A 24376-nucleotide genomic window follows, 5' to 3' on the forward strand; every position below is an offset into this window, starting at 1 on the left:
TGATTGGTCAGAGTAGTCAGGTGGGGGAGGGAGTAGAACAAGGAGGAGGAGCAGCACATGAGTCGTCTGACAGGTTTGGCTGGTCTGTTGCTCCCTTCCATTCTGGAACACATTCATACGCTACAGTAGAATTCTACAGTTGTTATCCTTTGTGGCGTGATGAGCTGTAGAGAGGCCTAGAGTTCCGTTGGGGACCTGTAAGATTCTACTTCCACTCTAAAGGTGAGTTTTCATTGGATTGCAAAAAGCCTGAGTAAGTGTGCGTGTGTCCTAGGAACCAACGCCTTCAAACAAACAGGATCAAAGAACACTAGGACAAGACCCTATATAAGGCCTTGACTGTGTTTGTGTGAGAGGTCCTTTCAGTTTCATGTACATACCTGGCTTGTGAGTTTCTACAAGTCTTTTCTCATTAACCTCCTGGGTCATCCCATGGTGTTAGCTGTTTTTTCTTCCTAAATGGAACAAGCTGAGACTTGAGCCTGGGTTGAACGAGAAGGATCTGTATGTTTATTTTACATACCACTGTACAGAACTTTGTGTTCGGTATTACTGTACTTGGAGAACTTGGCCTAATAAAATAGAATGTCCTCTGCCCTCATTGACATGCATTGTACTGTGTGTACAGTGTGAGAGGAGAAGCAACATTGAGATAAAGAAATACGGACATGCAGGTGAGAGTGCAGTGAGACAGTTGTTGCTCCTGGTGGAATGAGAAACATGTTGAGAATGTGTCTGTCACAGACTATTGGTGTATTTTAAACTCACTCTTCCTCTTTTATAAAGCAATGAATACTGGTTTGTCATTGATATCTTTGCACTTTATCTACCAACGGTGCATGACACCACACAATAGGAACAGGCCTACACTCTTAACTTCTTGTTCCCCAGTAGGGTCAGATACATGGAATCATTTCCCTGACCCAACCCCCTTGTATCCAGCTCTCAAGTTAATGTTTATGTTGCTGTGGTCACTGATCTTCAGCAAATTTACTGGTGTAGAAAAAACCTAATATAATGTGTGTTCTTCTAAGCAAAACAAATATTCAGATAACGAATTGATGATGATTGACTACAACTCCTAGATGGGTGGGTCAAGTGTTACGGTTTCAGAAATACAAACCAGACACCCCTGGGGTCTGCAGTCTAGAGGAAGCCCAAGCCCAGCACTACACCCTAGCAACTGGGAGCTTTATTTAAAGATGGAGTGGCATTGTTCCCCTCTAACAGCTGTTGGGGTGTGTGTATGGATATTCTTCCAAACAATAGTTTGTTGACAGCTGGTGAGCCCCCCCACCCCCACACTTTTCTTCAGTCCTCTCTCAAGCTCAGGCTTTTCACTGGCCTTACAATGAATGAAAATGAAGTGTGGAAGTTTATTGTTATGTTCTTGAGATCGATGGGTGCCAGGTGTAATTGAGAAATGTTTGGACCCGCAGCCAATGGCCTGCATCCGACCCGTCCCTTTTCTATTCAGATGTATAACATTCTGTGTTGTGATTGGCTGCATCCTGGGGTTTTGTGGGTGCAGTGGGAGGAGCCATTATACTGTTGACTTACAATATCCCTGAATCAACCACAGCACTTTATAGTGTGAGTTGCTGTATGAGTTACATTGGGGCAGTATCTCTGTATCTCTCCATCTGTCTTTGAGGTAACTGTGAATTTATATTGATTGATTGCTTGCTTGTATGTGTTGTCTCTTTCCTCTGACACATATATCGGATGGTGTGTAAGTTGCTGTCTGATGTGTGATGGTGTTTCTCCTTTTTCTACAGAACATCCAGACTTTAAGGCACCAGGGATCAAGTGAGATCTCGTGGGAACTGGACTAAGAAGGAATCATTTCGCCAAGAGCAAAATCCTGTCAACTTTCAGGGGACAGTAGGATTCTGGACTGATGGCATCCAAAGAAGTTTGACTTTAGGTGGCCAAAAACTGCAGGAGAAAGACGGGAGTCAAGGACAACCCAACCCATGTTACCTCCCACTCCCATCTCCAGCATGCCTGTGGAGACCCCCCAGCCTGTCCTGACACAGCCGGTGAGGGCTGCTGGGACGCCCAACCCCAACCTCATGCCAAACCGCCTCCTCCTCCAACCAAGAACAGCGGCAGCAGCTGAGCCCAGGCAGAGCGCAGTGGAGAGGCTGGCAGCAGACAAGGCTAAATACGTCAAGAGTCAGGTGGCCCCCTCCAAGCAGCAGCCAATAAAAGTGCCTCCGCCTGTCATGCGCAAACCTCTGATGTCCCCTGCTACCGGACTACGGCCAACCCGTAAGACCCAACCTTCTCGCTCTAACTACACCCAGCAAGGGAGTGCCCCATTGGACCTGGAACACCTGAGTAACCTGATCAACGGGATGGGTGAGGCTGAAACTCCCCCTACCTCCCCCACCATGGACCCAGTGGAGAGTAGTCAGGCCCCTGACTGCCCCACCACCACTACCATCTCTCCCTGTCCCTCTCCGTTCTCTGCTGGGGCTGCTGAGGGGATCCCGACCCCCTGCCCTGAATGGTCCACCCCAGTCAAATTAAGGATAAATGCCTCTGGCCCACTAAGTCCTTCTGGATGTTCTGCTGCAGTGACCATACGTAGAGTGGACGTAATACCCCAACACCACCATACCATGCCAGTGAGGAAGCCCTTCAGAGCACGGCAGCAGATGCATCTCCCATTGCAGCCCATGGCTCTGCATCCACACACCCAGATCCATAACGCTATGTCACCTCTTCGTCTCTTCCACCCCCGAACCACCTATGCACCAGGCCCTGCATCTCCTAAACCAGTCCCAGCCCCTCCACCACAAGACCACACCCCAACCCCCAACTCCCCGTCTACCCCCGTTCAGTTCCCAGCCAATTACCCTGTACTTCCGCCCTCCCCGTCGGTCACTCGCCTGTCCTCCGGTAGCTCCAGGAAACGGCCCTCGCTGACCCGCTCCAAATCAGACATGAGTGACCGTTACTCCCGGGCCAGTACTGACCTGGAGCGCTTCTTCAACCTGTGTGGTTTGGACCCTTCGGAGATGCAGGTGCTGAAGGGGCCGGGCTCGGACATTGTGTCCCTTGCACAGTTCCGCAGTGCCAGTGCTCCAGGGTCAGAGTGTGCAGGGCATGAGGGTGAAGAGGAAGAAGAGAACGGTGGGCCTGCAGAGCCGGCTCCCTATGGTGTCTCGGTCATTGAGAGGAACGCCAGAGTGATCAAGTGGCTTTATGGTATCCGCCAATCCAAGGATACTGCCAGGAGCACCAACATGTAGGGCCATGAGACTGATGTAAATAGAGGCAGGGGAGAAAAATATGGAGGTACACTTTAAACATAATTCCTGTACAGAGAAAAAAAACTGGAGAAGTGTGACTGGTGTATGAACCAACCAATGACAATGAAAGGAAGGGACTGATGTGTACTAATAGTGAAAGAAAATGTCTGTTAAAGCAGTGTGGTAGTGTTGGACATCATTTGTGCAAGATATTTGGTACTTTGTACTACCACCTGTTTCACCTTTTATTGACAAAAAAAAGAAAAAAAGCCAGTCAGAATACAAGTAAGTTATCAGAATTGTTCTGTTTTTAAAAATGAGAAATACATCAACATATTTGTTTTTGTCTCATACTGGGCTTTACAAGTCTTTCTTTTTGGTTTGCTTTGTTACTGTATGTTCAGATGATCTGTTTCTAAATAAATACCATTTAACAATGTTAAAGTAAGCTGATCTGAGGTGTGTGAGTTCATCATTCATGTTCTCTGTTTCCGAGGGGTGCAGCTGGAGCGGGAAAAGGTATGTGGGACTGACTGGGTGAAATTACAGGAGAGTTGGGACTGACTGGGTGAAATTACAGGAGAGTTGGGACTGACTGGGTGAAATTACAGGAGAGTTGGGACTGACTGGGTGAAATTACAGGAGAGTTGGGACTGACTGGGTGAAATTACAGGAGAGTTGGGACTGACTGGGTGAAATTACAGGAGAGTTGGGACTGACTGGGTGAAATTACAGGAGAGTTGGGACTGACTGGGTGAAATTACAGGAGAGTTTCACCAGGTCATAGGAGTCCAATTCAATATGAAGTTTCTGTTGAACATTTGGCTTAGTGTGTTTTTACTCCATTTGAACTTGAGCAACTCCTGATTTAATGACGACGTGAAACAATGATTTGATTTTTCAGAAGCATTTATTTGGTTCTCCATCCTCTTGCAATGGACTACCATTTCCCCAAACACCTTTTTGCGTTCTAACACTTTAGTGTGGCTTTACAGATGTTCCTGCTGGATGTTCTACAGGTCAGTAATGTTACTCATTGCCTGCATGCCAGTCAGTCAGTCAACTCCACTGTCTCGTGTCTGTCTGTCTAATCTCTGGCCTGGAGTCCTTTCTGTCCCTGGCTCTTTTGCAGATTGAGGCCTTCTATGTTTCTCTGATCCTTCAAGAGGAACTGACCCATCCCTACCTTCAGGCTAGTGAGCCTCAGCGGTTTGACACCCATTGACAAACTCCTGCCATGGTTAGTGGATCTCAGTAATGCCGTCCATTTGTATATTGACTTTTGACATTGCTATCCATTCTAGCTGTCCTTCTCAGAGCATCCCTTTCTGTATCTTTGTGTTTTTCAGGGTGGTTGTCTCCATGCCTTTTGGTTTCTTCTCCTATGTCCTGCTGTAGTTCATGTCTCAAGCCTTCAGTGTTCCCTGGTACCTCACATCAAGCTGCCTGTTTGAGACCCTCATGACATCCAGCCTCTACTCTTCCTTCACACACAGTATGACCCGCCAACCCTATCTCCCAGTCTTTATCCTCTACATCCTCAACCACTGTTTGCCTTGCTCCATGTCTGTATCACCATGACTACTGTATGTATCCCAAACAAATCACTTGGCTGTCGCTTGATCTCTGCAGGGTTATTGCCGCTGCTTCTTGAGAATTACCTGACTGTATGAAACAAGAAGTACCATTTACTTTCCTTAGGGCATCGGTATGGTTACTGCCTTCCATACTCTTCCTGTGTCAGTGTAACCATGGTTACAAGGTGCAATTCTTGAATGACTCTAGTTACAGTATCACAAACTCCTTTTTTTCACCATGTTTTCTGTCTCTTTCCTGACAGTGTACTAATGTGCCTTCCCTTTCACTGAGCATGAGACACTCTGCCAAAGCCTACAGTAAGAGCTTGATATCCAGTAACAATTGATAAAATCATACATTTCAGTTTTTCAGTCTCACCTGTCCCTTGGTCTGTATGTTTCTCCTCTCTCTGATAGGAATCAGTGTGGAGCTGGTGGCCTCTGATTCAGGGTCAGGTTGTGGCTGTATTCTACACAGAGAAGGCTGGGGCATGTCAGCAGTTGGACCAGAGCCAGGAGCTGCCTCACAACACCCCTTCACCACAAACCGTTACTACAGACCATGGTACTACTTCCCCTCTGAGACACACTGCAAGTAAATGTTTCCCAGTCTCAAACTCTAGCCTAACCCAGCACTGAAGTTCATACCGCTCTCCTACGATGTTGGTTTAGCAGCGTTTCTTTGTCTGTGGAAGTGAACTTACCTATAATGCCAGGGATATCATATTACACTAATTAACTTTCCTTAGCACAACAAAGGCCATTCGTGTGTGTGCATGTGGGAGTATGCATTTCAAGGACGTGAGTTTGTCTTGTTTGTTTACCCATAGGCCTGTGCGTTTTATGCATACATGTGAAGGGCTTGTGTTTGTGTAGCCTTGTTTATCTGTGAGGTTTTGTGTATTTTTCCCCTGTTGTAAGGTTTTCCTGACCTCAGTGCTAGTCATGGGTGGGCTGTTCTTCCTCTGCTGCCTTGTCCTCTTCCTGGGGGTGAAAGAGCTGCGGAGTGAGTCAACGGTCAGAACAATGGAGTTAGGGTTAGTGTGGTCAGTTTAGAACTGCTAGAGCAAAGCACATGGGAGGTTAAGGTTCAGTAGAACGTGTTAGAGTCTAGAGCTGGGAGGTGACTAAATAATGGATAGGCTTGGAACTAAAGTAACTTATGACATGTCATGGTGAGTAAGTATTTTCTTCAGTTTTCTACAATACCAAACACCTCTCTCTGATTTTTGTCTCCAGCTCCCCTCTAGTGTGGATAGGGTGTGTCCTATCTCTCCACTCTAAATATGCTAGTGTGCCATGTTCCTTGCCAATGACTGGGCCTTGGCTTTCTCTTTGCTGCACTTGCCTTCTACATAAATCCTTGCCTGGACTGCATCCAAATAGATCAACAAAAAATGACAATCTTGAGTCAACTAATGCACATTTGTCCCTTAGATGTCTTTGGGGAACTTTGCACTGTTCTGTACCTTCTGTCTCTGCTGGTAAGACATTGCTTGTTGCTACACATAGTTCTGTCAACGTCACACATAGTTGTATCACACACCCCACACCCTCTTGGCCACAAAAGGACGGTCTGATTGGCTCAACACACAGATGACAGAACACAATTCTTATCCAATCTGGCATATCATACTCTTTATGATTTTATATATTTGCGTAGCTGGTATTCGTCTCTGGAAGCTAACCACTTATTCCTTATTAAAGGGCAAAAACTATAGCCAGGAGACATTCTCTTGTTAGTGTTTAATATCTGGGGTGGTTGTTTGTCCTAACAGATTGCAGCAACTACAGCTGTTTCACTGTTACAGCCATCTCTGGTACGGGCTTGGAAATAGATTACAATCTCCATTGGTTTGTGAGCACAACATTGTTTCTCCCTTTATGACAAGTTTATGCTTACAGTAATAATAGTTATTTTTCTTCGTATTTACTGCCAGTCTTCGTGGCCGTGTGTGATGCTAGGATTCAGCTTGGCAACCGTGTTCCTGCTGCCTTGGCGACTCTGCAGTTAGAAGGCCACGACTCTGGCTTAGGGTTGTCTCTGCTCTCTACTGTACTCTGCTCCAGTTCTGTCTCTGCCTCTGTCACTCTGAATGACACTCAACACACACAAAATGCTGACTTGATGATTCATTCATAAACCCCCATGACAGCCTGTCAAGTGTTGAATATTTTAATATGCTGATTTGACACTTGGCCAGTTTACACTTCAATCGATTCACCAGACAGTTGCATAATCTGCGTTTGGTCTGATTTGCGAACCAGTCTCTTATTATTCATGTAGGTCCATGCTCCCGGACGTGGTAGATGACTTCGCTGTGAAAAAAACCTGCTGCAAGGACCTGGAGCAACTTTTTTTCTACTGCTACGCCTTCTGCAGTAAGCTAGGGGAGGCCTGTCTGTTGGAATCTCAACCATGACTAACATTGAGTCATACATCCACCTACTCCTCCTCTCCCTTTCTCTCCTCCTTATTATGTAAAATCTGATTTCATGTTTCTATCACCATATCTCAATTTATGTTGTGTTCATGCATGCGTGTATCATTTGTTTGTATGCTTGTTTGTACTGCAGCTTTGTGGGGTACACTATAAAAAAGGTTTCCAAAAAGGTTCTTCAACTGTCCCCATAGGAAAAAACATTTTGGTTCGAGGTACAAGTCTTTTTGGATTCCAGTAGAACCCTTTTGGGGAAAGGGTTCTTCATGGAACCCAAAGGGGTTCTACCTGGAACCAGAAAGGGTTCTTCAAAGGGTTCTCTTATGGGGACAGCCGAAGAACCATTTAAGGTTGAAGAGTGTACTGTGCAGTTGCCTGTAGACAAAGTGAGGACATGATGACTGCTCTGATTGTGCTGTTTGTCCCTGTGCCCATCACCCTGCTGCTGGTTGGGCTGGTCTTCTTCCACCTGTACCCCATCACCCTGCTGCTGGTCGGGCTGGTCTTCTTCCACCTGTGCCCATCACCCTGCTGCTGGTTGGGCTGGTCTTCTTCCACCTGTACCCCATCACCCTGCTGCTGGTCGGGCTGGTCTTCTTCCACCTGTACCCCATCACCCTGCTGCTGGTCGGGCTGGTCTTCCACCTGTACCGCATCAACGAGGAACGACGCCTCCAGCTCCAGAGAGAGCAAGGCAGAGAGTGAGTCATTCACACTCTTGGCTCTCCTAAGAGGCTGCTTTAGCGCTCTTACTCTGACAATAGCTTTCTCTCTAAATCCAACTTACTGCCTCACACCTTCACTTACACATACCTGCGTTTATGCTTCTTCTCAAACATCCTGCTGCACACTTCCTCTTGATGTTTTGTATTTGCATAACATTAAATATGTGTAGCCCTAGGCCACTAACTGTTCTTGTTTCCCCTCTATTCAGGGTTGAAGCCATACATTCAACTGATAGAGGAGATAGGCTCAACATGCAGTCGTCAGTCAAGACGCCAACCACCTTTTTATTTATTTTCATTTTATTTAGCCTTTACTTATCTAGGCAAGTCAGTTAAGAACAAATTCTTATTTACAATGCCGGCAAAACCTGAACGACGCTGGGCCAATTGTGGGACGCCCAATCACGGCCGGATGTGATAGACTGGATTCGCACCAGGGGCTGTAAAATAGATTTTGATTTTGGTTACTACATGATTACATATGTTTTATTTCATAGTTTTGATGTCTTCACTGTTATTCTACAATGTAGCAAATAGTACAAATAAAGAGAAATCCTTGAATGCCCTCCATACTTCCATTCGTTTGTATGGGTTACCTTCAGATATCCCATGACACTTGTGTGCTTGAGAGTATCCCCTTTCCATAGTGTGGTCATAATACTGTAGTTATCAGTTCAAAACTGATATCTCTAGTTTAAATTGACTGATTTTGATGGGGATTTTTTAAATAATGTTACTTAGATTGAGGAACTGGTGAAAACATTACAGTCCTGACAACTCGCGTAGCTATTCCTTATATATATACTTACTAGAAACAATTAACACCAAGCTCACAAATAATTAATACATACACACTTTTAAAATGTGCTAATTGTTGGCAGCCATTTTTTTTTAACAACCAGGAAGATGAAGTTGTCAAGGTCACACCTCACACATGATAGAATTGAAAAGCCCAGACTGTCCACTCAGGAGAACAGCACTTAATACAGTAGCTTGTATGAGATACGGACCAAAAACTGATGCCCACTAGCGAAGGACAAAAAGGAATTGTCTCAGGGGGATATGAACGATTAGGCATTCATTCTCATCATAACTGGCATTGGCCCATTAATTGCGGTTGCCCTCTTCAATGCGTTGGGGCACATTCATTACATTGATTTTGTTGCAAAACGTTTCTTAAACAGAACAAAAGGGGGCGGGATCTACCTCAATATATCCAATAGAAACTCCCGTTTTAGTTGCAAAACCAAACGTTTTGAAACTGTTTGGACTAATGATTACACCCTTCTAGACTTCCAGTTCCGCTTACAGTTTTGTGCGTCGGAGAGCGAAAATGGGAGTAGAAATCGAGACCATAACCCCGGGTGATGGTATGGAACAAACAGCAAATATGATTAAATTGGTTAAGTGGATATAGCTAAATTTGTTTTCATAAGGCCTGGCTAATTCTCACCCTTTCTTCAATCTTTTAGGCCAGACATTTCCCAAAAAAGGGCAGACATGCGTTGTGCATTATGTCGGTAAGTCAGCGAGCTAGCTAGCTGGTTAGCTTAGCTAGCTATTGTCAGTTGTCTACTTGCGTCGGCAACATACGTGTTGTGGTATTTGTTGGACAATCTAATATGCAAAGTTGATATAGTCTGATAAACTACGTAACAATTGCCACACCATTTTCTTATGTAATTAAAAGTAAGTCGTTTTTCTACGACGAGTAGCTAGTTAGTTAGCTATAATGGCTACCTACACACCCTAACTAAACTAGCTAGCTAACACTAGCTTATAGCTTGACAGTTTTCTGCTGAAAACCAGTGATAATTAATTATTAAGATTGGTGTTAACCAACTTTCCATTGTGCAATAGCTTTATTAGTTTACTGTGGATATTTATTTATCCAGGGGATTTTGATATGGGTGCTATCAAACGGTAACTAGCTACAGTATTTGTGAGGGGACAAAAATGCAAGTAACGTTCGCTACACAGATCTATGACTTTCTCTCAATACTCTATTGCACGCAGGCTCACTGACTGATGGAACCAAGTTCGACTCATCCCGGGACAGAGGCAAGCCTTTCAAGTTCAAGATTGGCAAGCAGGAGGTGATCCGTGGCTGGGAGGAGGGGGTTGGCCAGGTAAGGTTCTCCTGGGTGTGTGGCCCAGTTGGTAGAGCATGGCGTTTGTAATGCAGGGTTCAATTACCACGGGGGACCAGTACGAAAAATGTATGCCCTCACTACTGTAAGTCGTGAACCACTCTGGATAAGAGTGTCTGCTAAATTACTAAAATGGAATGATTAAACCATTTGTTTCATTCATTTGGAAAATCAAAAAAATGGGGTTAGGAGTGATTTGTAAGGACACAATGGGAGGGTTATGTTATTGAATGACATCTTCAAAATGGGACATATTTTGTTCCAGATGAGCGTGGGCCAGAGGGCGACCCTGACCTGCACACCGGACTTCGCCTATGGCAGCAAAGGGCACCCTGGCATCATCCCACCCAACTCTACACTGATCTTTGATGTGGAGCTGATGGGCCTGGAGTGAAGCCTGTGTGCACTTGTTACGTGTTTAATTCCACTCAAATTTTCAGGGTGAGAGAATTCTACAAAAAATTGTCTACAATCATTGCGCTCCACTGTTGGTGTTTAACTACAGAGTAGATTACAGTGGTAAGAGCTTAAGAGCTCATTAGAATGTGTGTAACAAGCTTTGGTGCTCATCTCCCATAATCCCCTCTGTCGCATCTCTCCTGTTAACCATATAACTATCCCTGTCCCCCTCTGTAGGTTGACTCCTATCTCGGGAACATGGAGGAAAAGGCTAAAGGAAGATTAATGCACTTGACTCCTGTAAAAGACTGTCTAATAGCTTCAGCACTTCACTCTCCTTTCCATTTAGATTCAAATGTGTTTTTGTCGCTTGCTTAATACCTTATCCTTGATCTAGCTTGTCGTAGGACACCCTAACAAGTCATAGGCCATACCTTTCAGATATCATGTCATTTTATTCTGTTATGTATGTTTATGGTATTGTTTTTTCTTTTTTACTTCACATTTGTAAGTCATGCCTGCCATCAGGGGTAGGTACTGGCAAAGTTTGGGATAAAGTATCATTACACACATTAAATTTGATCTATTTATTGTGGCTCTGTGAGTGGCCTTGCTTTAGAAACTTTTTTGAAAATGTGGACATAAGTGATTTAAAAAAGACTACCTAAATGGATCAGGTAATGTCATTTGGAATATACAGAAGTTGACTTAAATTAATATTAGTGATGTTTTGATATAGATTTTCAGTTGCATCAACTTTCTGTATGAAACACTGAATAGCATGGCACACTGTTGGCAAGACTATATATATATATATAAATGCGTAATTAAAGGTCATTATTATAGTACAGAACTCGCAGAGTATGCTGACAAGTATAGTTTCCTCTCAAGCAACAAAATGCGTCAATTTCCTATGGTGTGTTTGAATAAAAAAATATCCTTTAACACCCATTAGGCATGATAGTTTTTTTTAAATAGGATTTATAGGATAGAAAAAAATGTCTACATTAAATGTTACTTGCGTCACTGTTTTTATTCTGTTGTGCAGTATCTGAGAAATGGTTCTCCACTGTAGACCAATTCTAGTGATGCTCTGAGAAGTGCTAAGGACATGTTTGAAATCCATTAGTAATCACAAGGGAATGCAAAATTGAAAACCTTTGTTCTAATAGCAAAACTTGATCTGTGATAATAAATCATACCCAGTACCACAGCACACATTGTCAGGAACATCAGCAAACTATGGATATGTAAAATTGCCCCCCTCCCCAATGAGTCAACTCTCACCCCATTGGTTAATAAAAATGTATTATATTCCTCATTAAGAGCTTTGGATATGTTCTAACAATGTCAGAGACATTAAATATTTTTATTTCATATTGATTCCCATGTGTCTAATTCTCCCGAAGCAGACTTCCATAGATGACAAACCGACAAAGGCAACTTTCAGTTTATTTTCAAAGGGAAGAAGAAATACATCCAGGTCTATTTACACTTTGTATTCCACAGCTTTTTTGTGCAATTTTACCAATACTTGTAAAGACTTCATAGCTTTTTCTTATTGCTTTTGACAATTTGAATAATTTGAGAATCTATCACTATTAGCGGCATAATGTGGCTCAAAAGTAGACTTGCATGGTTGATGTTTGATGGAACGTAAAGTAGTATAGTCCTAAAAGTGGAAAAATGTGCAATGTTTGAAAAATATTTAGCCTTTTGAAAATAATTGATAATTTCCTAATATTGTAAATGTTGAAATTCAACAAATGTATTTCCAACAAATACATACATAGCTGGCATTGTACTTGCTTTCAGCATTTGGACATGGATAGTGACAGTGCTAGACTTGTTCAGAATTTTACTCTTATCCTTGGACTATTAATACAATTAATGAAACCAGAAGATAAACGTTTGATCCCTGAAAAGTAATAGATTCCCAATCTCCCATTCGTTGTGCAAACATATCTACTTTTCTCATCTATTTTCTTGAGAAAATTATTTTTTCAAAAACATTCAACTCGAACTCCCACTCAGGTCCCTCATTAACTTAGCTCTAAAAGAAAATGTTGCTGATGTTTAACCATGTTCACCCCAATTTCAAAGACAACGAGAAGATTCATGGAGAATACAGTACGTCAAAGTGTTCAAGGTTCAAATGTAGCAGGTGTGTATTTGAAGGTTCTGTTTAAGGTGAGTTAATAGCAAAGGGTTGAACATTTCTCAGGTTTACATGCAATGAGTTGTACAGTCATGGGAGCCACTATAGACCAGTGGCAAAATGTTCACGCAGGCTCACGCATTCCCCATCAAATCACTATTGCATTTGATTTCCTAGATAGTTAGGCATTATTACAAATCTAAAACAAATCATGTAAATCCGCGTCGCTCCACAGGTAGTATCACATTTTCATTTCACTTCATTACAGTACAACGGTTTGATTTGTTTGATCGTAGCTAGCCAGCTACATAGCCGTCTTTGTATCTAAGACAATTGTGTAGTCTAGAGCGATTTTCTAGGTTAGCTGGCCAGCTATTGTCGTTCTTCTAACGTAGCTAGCCAGCTAGCCCCCGAATAGCAGCACTGTAGTAACTATTACAGTACAACGGTTTGTTTCGTTTGATCGTAGCTAGCTAGCTACATAGCCGTCTTTGTATCTAAGACAATTGTGTAGCCTAGAGCGATTTTCTAGGTTAGCTAGCCAGCTATTGTCGTTCTTTTAAAGTAACGTAACGCAATCAACCTGCTAGCTAGCCAGCTAGCCCCCGAATAGCAGCACTGTAGAAACTATTACACTCGACGGAACGACTTGATTAGTGTAGTGTCAACATCGCAGCCACTACCAGCTAGCCTACTCCAGCAGTACTGAATCATTTCAATCATTTCAGTCAATAAGATTCTTGCTACGTAAGCTTAACTTTCTGAACATTCGAGACGTGTAGTCCACTTGTCATTCCAATCTCCTTTGCATTAGCGTAGCCTCTTCTGTACCCTGTTAACTATGTGTCTATCTATCCCTGTTCTCTCCTCTCTGCACAGACCATACAAACGCTCCACACCGCGTGGCCGCGGCCACCCTAATCTGGTGGTCCCAGCGCGCACGACCCACGTGGAGTTCCTGGTCTCCGGTAGCCTCTGGAACTGCCGATCTGCGGCCAACAAGGCAGAGTTCATCTCAGCCTATGCCTCCCTCCAGTCCCTCGACTTCCTGGCACTGACGAAAACATGGATCACCACAGATAACACTGCTACTCCTACTGCTCTCTCTTCGTCCGCCCACGTGTTCTCGCACACCCCGAGAGCTTCTGGTCAGCGGGGTGGTGGCACCGGGATCCTCATCTCTCCCAAGTGGTCATTCTCTCTCTCTCCCCTTACCCATCTATCTATCGCCTCCTTTGAATTCCATGCTGTCACAGTTACCAGCCCTTTCAAGCTTAACATCCTTATCATTTATCGCCCTCCAGGTTCCCTCGGAGAGTTCATCAATGAGCTTGATGCCTTGATAAGCTCCTTTCCTGAGGACGGCTCACCTCTCACAGTCCTGGGCGTCTTTAACCTCCCCACGTCTACCTTTGACTCATTCCTCTCTGCCTCCTTCTTTCCACTCCTCTCCTCTTTTGACCTCACCCTCTCACCTTCCCCCCTACTCACAAGGCAGGCAATACGCTCGACCTCATCTTTACTAGATGCTGTTCTTCCACTAACCTCACTGCAACTCCCCTCCAAGTCTCCGACCACTACCTTGTATCCTTTTCCCTCTCGCTCTCATCCAACACTTCCCACACTGCCCCTACTCGGATGGTATCGCGCCGTCCCAACCTTCGCTCTCTCTCCCCCGCTACTCTTTCCTCTTCCATCCTATCATCTCTTCCCTCTGCTCATACCTTCTCCAACCTTTCTCCTGATTCTGCCTCCTCAACCCTCCTCTCTTCCCTTTCTGCATCCTTTGACTCTCTATGTCCCCTATCCTCCAGGCCGGCTCGGTCCTCCCCTCCCGCTCCGTGGCTCGATGACTCATTGCGAGCTCACAGAACAGAGCTCTGGGCAGCCGAGCGGAAATGGAGGAAAACTCGCCTCCCTGCGGACCTGGCATCCTTTCACTCCCTCCTCTCTACATTTTCCTCCTCTGTCTCTGCTGCTAAAGCCACTTTCTACCACTCTAAATTCCAAGCATCTGCCTCTAACCCTAGGAAGCTCTTTGCCACCTTCTCCTCCCTCCTGAATCCTCCTCCCCCTCCCCCTCCTCCCTCTCTGCAGATGACTTCGTCAACCATTTTGAAAAGAAGGTCGACGACATCCGATCCTCGTTTGCTAAGTCAAACGACACCGCTGGTTCTGCTCACACTGCCCTACCCTGTGCTCTGACCTCTTTCTCCCTCTCTCTCCAGATGAAATCTCGCTTCTTGTGACGGCCGGCCGCCCAACAACCTGCCCGCTCGACCCTATCCCCTCCTCTCTTCTCCAGACCATTTCCGGGGACCTTCTCCCTTACCTCACCTCGCTCATCAACTCATCCCTGACCGCTGGCTACGTCCCTTCCGTCTTCAAGAGAGCGAGAGTTGCACCCCTTCTGAAAAAACCTACACTCGATCCCTCCGATGTCAACAACTACAGACCAGTATCCCTTCTTTCTTTTCTCTCCAAAACTCTTGAACGTGCCGTCCTTGGCCAGCTCTCCCGCTATCTCTCTCAGAATGACCTTCTTGATCCAAATCAGTCAGGTTTCAAGACTAGTCATTCAACTGAGACTGCTCTTCTCTGCATCACGGAGGCGCTCCGCACTGCTAAAGCTAACTCTCTCTCCTCTGCTCTCATCCTTCTAGACCTATCGGCTGCCTTCGATACTGTGAACCATCAGATCCTCCTCTCCACCCTCTCCGAGTTGGGCATCTCCGGCGCGGCCCACGCTTGGATTGCGTCCTACCTGACAGGTCGCTCCTACCAGGTGGCGTGGCGAGAATCTGTCTCCTCGCCACGCGCTCTCACCACTGGTGTCCCCCAGGGCTCTGTTCTAGGCCCTCTCCTATTCTCGCTATACACCAAGTCACTTGGCTCTGTCATAACCTCACATGGTCTCTCCTATCATTGCTATGCAGACGACACACAATTAATCTTCTCCTTTCCCCTTCTGATGACCAGGTGGCGAATCGCATCTCTGCATGTCTGGCAGACATATCAGTGTGGATGACGGATCACCACCTCAAGCTGAACCTCGGCAAGACGGAGCTGCTCTTCCTCCCGGGGAAGGACTGCCCGTTCCATGATCTCGCCATCACGGTTGACAACTCCATTGTGTCCTCCTCCCAGAGCGCTAAGAACCTTGGCGTGATCCTGGACAACACCCTGTCGTTCTCAACCAACATCATGGCGGTGGCCCGTTCCTGTAGGTTCATGCTCTACAACATCCGCAGAGTACGACCCTGCCTCACACAGGAAGCGGCGCAGGTCCTAATCCAGGCACTTGTCATCTCCCGTCTGGATTACTGCAACTCGCTGTTGGCTGGGCTCCCTGCCTGTGCCATTAAACCCCTACAACTCATCCAGAACGCCGCAGCCCGTCTGGTGTTCAACCTTCCCAAGTTCTCTCACGTCACCCCGCTCCTCCGCTCTCTCCACTGGCTTCCAGTTGAAGCTCGCATCCGCTACAAGACCATGGTGCTTGCCTACGGAGCTGTGAGGGGAACGGCACCGCAGTACCTCCAGGCTCTGATCAGGCCCTACACCCAAGCAAGGGCACTGCGTTCATCCACCTCTGGCCTGCTCGCCTCCCTACCATTGAGGAAGTACAGTTCCCGCTCAGCCCAGTCAAAACTGTTCGCTGCTCTGGCCCCCCAATGGTGGAACAAACTCCCTCACGACGCCAGGACAGCGGAGTCAATCACCACCTTCCGGAGACACCTGAAACCCCACCTCTTCAAGGAATACCTAGGATAGGATAAGTAATCCTTCTCACCACCCCCCTTAATGATTTAGATGCACTATTGTAAAGTGGCTGTTCCACTGGATGTCAGAAGGTGAATTCACCAATTTGTAAGTCGCTCTGGATAAGAGCGTCTGCTAAATGACTTAAATGTAAATGTAAATGTAAATCTCAAGGTCATCAAATCAGACGTGGTGGGTGGAGAATAAAAAGCAATATAAGTTCAAGTCAAAATCAAAGTCTGATTGCTGTTCTGGCTGTGACTCGTTAGAGGTTGGGGTTGCATGGTTGCTGTGAGGGAAGTCTGGGCTAAGGAGTAAAGTTGTCAGATATTGGATGCCCCATTCATGCTCGTGGGGCCACGTCCCCCGCGTCGCAGAGAGTGAAGGGCCACAGCGCAGCAACCCCGTAGCAGAGAACCGATGTGGTACACAGGCATGACCTGCCGCGGGGCCCCATGACACAGCCAGGCCACCGTTGGCACCACCGGCATGGCCACTGCCAACAGGTCCACCAGGAAGTATCGGCTCCAGAAGTTCCGCTGGGGAGCACCGTCCTCCCCCTCTTCCCCTCCCACAACGTTTTCACCGTCAACTTCAACAGCCTCAACAGCTTCACCCTTCTCTTCATCCTCCACCCCTGTCACACCTCCTTGCCTCTCTGGTGACAACATTGGCTTGGGCTGGCAGGTTTGGACCACTGTTGGCATCATTGTCATCTCCACATGGCCATCTGGAGACTGTGGCTCTAGGTTGTAGGAGAGCTGGGGAGCTGGGGAGGAAGACAAGGAGGGAGGGAACAGCTGTTGCTCTGAGTAGGCTGGGGTGATGTTGGTTGTTGCCAGGGAGATGATGCTCAGCTCCTCTCCCCCTCCTTCCTCTGAGACCCAGGTCATGGTGGGGCTGCAGGCCTGGGATCGGACCTCCGGTTTTGCCTCCCTCACGGGGATAGCAGCAGCCGCCGCCACTGTAGCCGAGGGCTCCTCCTGCGGGAGGTGAAGGAAGAGGTGGTGATGAGGGAGGTAGGTGTGTCCACTGCACCTGCAGCTGTTACTCAGGGAGTGGCAGGTGTGGGAGATGGGCAGCACAGCCCCTCCACTGCACAGCCTCTCGTAGGTGGAGGAGCGTGGCATGGTAGAGGAGGAGGGGCCGTGGACCAGGGCGGGGCCAGACGGGGTTTGCTGCTCTGACAGAAGGGCCGCCTCCAGAAGCAGGTGGGTCCGCCCCCTTTCTACCTGTGCCGCTGCACGCAGGTCAGGCCCTGGGGCGTTTCCATTACGGTCCACATAGAGGGCCTCACTGCTCAGCCGGGTGTAGGCCGTGGTGCGGCTCAAGGTGCTGGCTGGGGAGCACCCACAGGAGCGGGACTTTGTAGGCCGGGGTCTCTGCGGTGAGATGTATGGCTTTTTGGCATAGGGGGCTTTTTCTGGGGTGCCGAGGTTTGATTGTACTGTCTCCACGACCTCGTGCAGGTGCTGGATCTCCCTGCGCGCCTGCTTCAGAGCCAGCTGGGCCTCGACACGGTGACACTCTTCCACTATCCAGTCCTCCTGCATCCGACACAGCTGGGTCTTCATCTCAGCTATCTCACTGTCCCTGAGAGAGGGAAAGAGAGGTTGAGAGTATGAGGGCTACCTAGGGCAGAGAATCAATATGTGGTACACCTTAAAGATGGAATCTGCATTAGGGGAAACAGCACCACTGTCCACCCCAGCACTTTAGTTATTGTTTTTGTGGACAAAACTGAGGTGAGTCGAGCAGTGTGATTAAAAAAAATGGCAGTACATATTCTGCTGTTCTATCGCACGTACAATGATGTCAGAGGGGGAAAAAACAGTGTTTGTTGTTTGCAGTTGTTTGTTGTAATATCCCAAACAGATGTGGCAGTTTCAACCCCCCAAAAATAGTATTTGACCAGATAAAATTATATTTTACAGGAAAACAAATTGACAACAAACTTTCGGCATGCTTATAGGGAAGGACATTCAACAGAGAAATTGATGATAAAAAGATTGCGGGGGCTGTTTTGTTAGACTTCAGAGCGGCTTTTGACATTACCGGTGTCTTATGGCTTTACACCCCCTGCTATATTGTGGATAAATAGTTACCTGTCTAACAGAACACAGAGGGTGTTCTTTAATGGAAGCCTCTCCAACATAATCCAGGTATAATCAAGAATTCCCCAGGGCAGCTGTCTATGCCCCTTACTTTTTTCAATCTTTTCTAATGACATGCCACTGGCTTTGAGTAAAGTGTGTCTAAGCATGTGGATGACTCAACACTATACATGTCAGCTACTACAGCGACTGAAATGACTGCAACACTTGACAAAGAGTTGTAGTTAGTTTCAGAGTGGCTGGCAAGGAATGAGTTAGTCCTAAAACTGAAAGCATTGTATTTGGGACAAATCATTCACTAAAACCTAAACCCCAACTAAATCTTGTAATAAATAATGTGGAAATTGAGAAAATTGAGGTGACTAAACTGCTTGGAGTAACCCTGGATTGTAAACTGTCATTGTCAAAACATTTTGATTCAACAGTAGCTAAGAGGGGAGAAGTCTGTCCATAATAAAGCGCCGCTCTACCTTATTAACAGCACTGTCAACAAGGCAGGTCCTACAGGCTCTAGTTTTGTCGCACCTGGACTACTGTTCAGTCGTGTGGTCAGGTGCCACAAAGAGGGGCTTATGAAAATTGCAATTGGCTCAGAACAGTACAGCACAGCTGGCTCTTGGATGTACACAGAGACATAATATTAATAATATGCATGTTAATCTCTCCTGGCTCAAAGGGGAGGAGAGATTGACATCACCACTACTTGTATTTATGAGAGGTATTGAAATGTTTAATCCACCAAGCTGTCGGTTTGAACTACTGGCGCACAGCTCAGACACCCATGTATACCCCACAACACATGCCACAAGATGTCTCTTCACAGTCCCCAAGTCCAGAACAGACTAAGTAAGGGAGGCGCACAGTACTATATAGAACCATGACTACATGGAACTCTATTCCACATCAAGTAACTGATGCAAGCAGTAAAATTAAATTTAAACAACTGATAAAAAAATACACCTTATGGAACAGCGGGGACTGTGAAGCAACACAAAACATAGGCACAGACATACACACACACGATAAAATACGCACTATTTTGTTTATTTTCTTATTTAACCAGGCAAGTCAGTTAAGAACAAATTCTTATTTACAATGAAGGCCTACTTTTGCTGGACCCCAGAAAGAGTAATGGGGATCCATAATAAATACAGTAGTCCATGAAGGATTCCAGATTTAAAAAGTGATAGAGGCAATAGAGAAGTCTTAGCAATACTATCCCAGGCCAGTTTCTGTCGTGAAATGCTAGACCGTTATTGATGTTGCTATTTTTGTCATCATAATGTGGTTGAATACAACCAGCTGGGTTGTGGAAGAGACACTTCTATGATATCTACAATATGCTATTTTTAAACAAGTTAGCCACTATTCTGCTTCTTTGTCACGACGCATCCCTTCGGACTCACCTGTGCTGCAGCCTCTGGACATTCTCCCTCAGCCTGGCTCGCAGGTGTCTGATACACACCTCCTTCTGCTGCAGTGGGGTGAGGTACTGCTCTGGTGTGGGGGGCCAAATCCCATGGTTATCACTGCAGGTTGCATGCTTCACCTGATGCCTGGGTTTGCATAGGGGTGTGAAGGAGAGTTTATGGCGATTATCAGTTATGCATCAGATGGTGAGATAATGAACTGTAAAGAACTGTCATCATAAGAGAGGCTGAGGAAGAGGAATGCGTTTCCACTGAGGTGAGCAGCCTGCTTTATATCTTATGAGTAGATGTCAGTGGGATTTTTATGCAAGCTCGGCACCTTTCGATTTTCATAATAAATTATGAATCTCAAGACTACATTACATTTTTTATTTGTCATTTTATTGCAGGGCCGATGCTGCACCTTATTCTAAAAACATTTGCTGTTTTCTTCTGAATCATCTTTGTTGCATGATATTTTGGCCTCGACCTAAAAAAAACTATTCTTAAAACAAAATTGTTTGCATGTGTCTTGCATTTGATGTACAGATGCTGTTTTACTTAGGTGTGCCAGGATATGTCCGGGCTGTAGGACTACCCTCACTAGCCCTGCCGGGGTAAGTGTTGGTATTGGAGGCATCGCTATAGGAATGGCGCCCACTGCTAGTGGCCACTGGCCGCCTGTAACAGAGAGGCAATGTTAATGTTACATATTGATTAAACTTATCTTCAGTCACTAACATTAAGAAAACAAACAAAATCAATGCATTGTTTCCAACAACTCACCCACTATACATGTGGCACTAAATTACCCTAGCATGTGTGTGCTTCTTGGTGCCGTCATTTTCATACATCATCACTTTCACACAGTAGCAAAAATACCATATAGGGAGAGAAGGGGGCAGCATTACCTGCGCTGACCTGCAGAGGGCTTCCGGCTTTGAGGGAGTGACATTGGTGTGGACCACCTGCTGCTGGCTCCAAGAGGAAAACTAGGAAGATGGCTCAAAGATGGACTGCATAATACATTAAGTACAAACATAGAGAAAACAGAATGAATGTAGTCAGGAGGTAATCTGCTAAAAACTACTGTGGAAAAGCCATACATTTTGTGGACATTTCCTCTGCCTACCAGATACCACTTTTAATCTCAGGGCAAGGACATAGTCCTATTTCATCCCACAGGGCAAATACTGGTTGAATCACTTAGATTTTTGGTTGAGATGAAGACGTGAATGCAACATATACATTATTCATTTGTTGTCAACACAACCAAAGGAGCATTTTAAGGAGATGTATCTTCTGCGTGGATAGTTCCATCTGTGACACTTAGTCTGGCTTTAATTCCAGTTTGTCTACAAATTGATAATTGATATGTTGGATTCACATCTCCAGCTCAACCAAAAATATAAGTTAAAGAACAGGACTAAATCAAATAAATCCACAAATGTACTTTAAATAAAGTTTGATTTGATTTAGTCCTGTTCTTTAAGTTTGATTATTGGTTGAGATGGAGATGTGAATCCAACATTAACGTTTTCATTTGTAGACAAACTGGAATTTGTTGACAACCAAACACAACTCAATATCACTTTTTCAATACAATAAATAGCCTATTAACTTGTCGACAAGTAAAAATAAAAAAGATATATGTTGGATTCACGTCTACAACTGAACCTCAAATAAAAGTTAAAGAATAGGATTAAGCCAGTGGCTCAGATGAAACTATTCTGCGTCAACCAAAAACAATTCAATATTTTTTTAATACTGTAATGAAATAGGCAGGGAGCAGGTCTCGAACCCTCGACTAGCCCGAGGTCCGGCGCACTATTAACTGTGCCGCAAAAGCAAGCTCGTGGGCACAGTCGATTTCCGCGGTTATAAACCCAGGGTCGTTACAATACAGTAAAAAGCCTAAAATTAAGGCCATTTTACAAACGAATGTAACAGTATTTATTCAACCTTAAAATGAGTAACACATTCTTGGCCACATGTTTAGGTTAGCCTAATGTAACTATAAATGACTTCGTATGTAATCATAGAAAGCGTACATGTTCAAGATAGCATGCCAAGGTCACAGGTCTGTGGAGATCTTCACAATTGCTGTAATAATCTGCATAGAATCTTGAACAAATTGTATAAATTCTAAATATCTGACATTGTATTCCCATTTGAACTTGGTTGTGCTTTTAAAATGGTTGAAAGCGCAGATAATACGTTTAGATTACAAAATAAAGCAAAACATCTGACATTGTTTTTCCATTGGAATTTAGTTGTGCTTTTAGATGGTTGAAAGCATAGCTATAACACATCAGCATATCAACAAACTTCTGGCAGTCGTTTTGAGTGGGGGAATAAAGGTTGAAATCTCATTGATCAGCGTCTCAAAACCAAATATTACCCACATTTACACATTGAAATTATGTGGTGTGTCCAGTGGGATGGACTCATATGGTGCATTAAAAAAAACACTTACAACATAAAACAATTAAGTGTTTTGACGGTTTGTTGTGGTCCTGCCTGCCCTGCCTGTTAGGAGACCATTGATGAGTAAACCAGTCTGGCTATCAGGAGCTCTTCAACAGATAAAGAAGCCTTTCACAAGACAGACCAGGAAAGGCACAGGGGATTCTGTGAGTTCATCGCCATCCCACTGCTGCACACGCCATCCCCGGTAACCACAGACAGATGGGAATAAACATATATCAAAATCCCATGAAGAGACCCAAACAAAGGAAATAACAAAACTGGGACAGGGACATATTTTAAAAAGCGCTGTGCAAAACAGGATTGCCTCATCAGCACTTCTGTGGCTGTGACTGAGCTGAGCAGCATAGATTTGCTGTACTATCAAAGATTTAAAACAATCTCAAACAATAAGGGAGCAAAAAAAGTATGATCAAAGCAAAAAACCCTGCTGAGCACAAAGCAGCGAATATACAAAAACAGCATACCTGTGATATGATGTTATATCGGTGTCTGTAGTCACTGTGTCAATGGGACAGTTGAGGACAGAGTGCATTTGAGCAACACGGGAAAGTGGCAGAGGCAGGGCCTACCCTACACTACCCTTGGATAATGATTGAGGGGCCCCTGTGCAACAGGTGGTGGGGACACGCAATGTACTTCTTACGTAACAGTGAGCATCAGCCGGCATAACTGTAGGATGGTGAATTAACAGGTTGCATGTACGCCGTATACGATCATTTGATTGACAAGCAGTAATAGGCCTATGTCCGTAGTAGGCTACCTAGTTTTCGTGAAATTACCGAATAAAGTTGAGCATAGTGCTTTACATCATCTGTAGAATGCGAAAGAGCAAAGAGCGCTGTGGTTTCGTCCTTGAACAAACTGAATATTCCCTTCACAGTATTTATTTTTTCGATAATAAAGCCGCGCGCAATGTTGACGAATTGACAAGGAGCTGAAAGACATGCGAAATATCAGTTTCAGCTCCGTGCAACAGACATGGAAATGATAGAAAACAAATACTAGTCTACTATAGATTATATGCCAGTATAAATCTAAAAACAACATCCTACCAGCCAACACCATTTTCCGGTGAACCTAAACATCCCATCCAATGTATTGAATCTTCAGGATGAGGCAGGAATAGCTGACAAACTAATTACGTCCAGGCTGTGCCCTACATAGGCAACTGATAGGGGATATAATACAAGCCTCCTCTCATGCAGCGATTACACGACTGTGATCTGACATAACAGTACAGTAAAGATGACACGATTCCCAACATTTATGGTACCATATTTGCCAGGCCGATAAATAGTCCTACATCCTGGAGTAGAATTGGTCCCCGCAGGACTTCTGGTGGAATGCGTGTGAACGCTCACTAGTGGCATTTATCTGTACATGGATGCTGTGCTGCTGATGAGAATCCATGCCGGGCCGGCCATAAAGTGAACAGAGGCAATTGCGTAGGACTACACTGCAACGGATTCTCTTAAAGAGACAGTGGATCATGCCGCATCATTCGGCAATTATCTAACACCTACCATTGCTGGGGATGGTCTGAGATACAAGCTTGTTAGGCAGTCTATTTACAAGTGGCAAGGGCAGAAGGGACATGATCAGGGCAACAGTGATGTAGGCATGTAAAATTCAAGACTCATTAAAATCCTTGCCATTGTATCAGCATTACACATACAAGTATTAGTTCATCCTATGGTGAATTTGTACTTCTTTTAATTGAGACTTTACACATTAATTAAGGCTCTTATCATTAAATACGATTTACTGGGTATATTTACAAAGCTTTAAGAATAAAAACACAGTAACAAGTTTAAAAATATAGCTAAAGTTAAACTACCAAAACCACCCTTATTACTGAAATTGGTCAATCTAAAAAATCTTAGTCTGTCAG

General features: G+C 44.9%; 3 protein-coding genes across 12 annotated transcripts; 2 read left to right on the forward strand and 1 right to left on the reverse strand.

Moving 5' to 3' along the window:
• Window positions 1-43: 43 nt before the first annotated feature.
• On the forward strand, window positions 44-8568 carry LOC135528280 (protein FAM110A-like). Of its 10 annotated transcripts, XR_010453530.1 has the most exons (8): window positions 44-222; window positions 1779-3545; window positions 3757-3779; window positions 4256-4500; window positions 4610-4755; window positions 5101-5155; window positions 5255-7979; window positions 8213-8568. XR_010453530.1 is itself a non-coding variant. In XM_064957251.1 (2 exons), the coding sequence occupies exon 2, from the start codon at window positions 1977-1979 to the stop codon at window positions 3258-3260; it is 1284 nt and encodes a 427-aa protein (XP_064813323.1). In that variant the 5' UTR covers window positions 44-222; window positions 1779-1976; the 3' UTR covers window positions 3261-3713. The 10 variants fall into 10 exon arrangements, 1 of the variants encoding a protein (XP_064813323.1); XR_010453533.1 differs by having other exon boundaries at window positions 4610-6012; window positions 7125-7979; XR_010453534.1 differs by having other exon boundaries at window positions 4610-5402; window positions 5759-7979.
• Window positions 8569-9269: 701 nt separating this feature from the next.
• LOC135528281 (peptidyl-prolyl cis-trans isomerase FKBP1A-like) lies at window positions 9270-11929 on the forward strand. The gene is made up of 5 exons (XM_064957252.1): window positions 9270-9373; window positions 9476-9523; window positions 10020-10132; window positions 10419-10594; window positions 10790-11929. Exons 1-4 carry the CDS (start codon window positions 9337-9339, stop codon window positions 10545-10547), a joined length of 327 nt encoding a protein of 108 aa, XP_064813324.1. The 5' UTR covers window positions 9270-9336; the 3' UTR covers window positions 10548-10594; window positions 10790-11929.
• A 4709-nt stretch (window positions 11930-16638) lies between these two features.
• LOC135527566 (syntaphilin-like) lies at window positions 16639-23019 on the reverse strand. The gene is made up of 6 exons (XM_064956060.1): window positions 22950-23019; window positions 22472-22651; window positions 20907-21011; window positions 20557-20676; window positions 19993-20142; window positions 16639-18065 (listed from the first exon to the last, which is right to left on the reverse strand). Exons 2-6 carry the CDS (start codon window positions 22474-22476, stop codon window positions 16796-16798), a joined length of 1650 nt encoding a protein of 549 aa, XP_064812132.1. The 5' UTR covers window positions 22477-22651; window positions 22950-23019; the 3' UTR covers window positions 16639-16795.
• Window positions 23020-24376: the final 1357 nt, after the last annotated feature.

The sequence above is a fragment of the Oncorhynchus masou genome, chromosome 33 (genome assembly GCF_036934945.1).
Source record: "Oncorhynchus masou masou isolate Uvic2021 chromosome 33, UVic_Omas_1.1, whole genome shotgun sequence".
Classification (NCBI taxonomy): domain Eukaryota; kingdom Metazoa; phylum Chordata; class Actinopteri; order Salmoniformes; family Salmonidae; genus Oncorhynchus; species Oncorhynchus masou.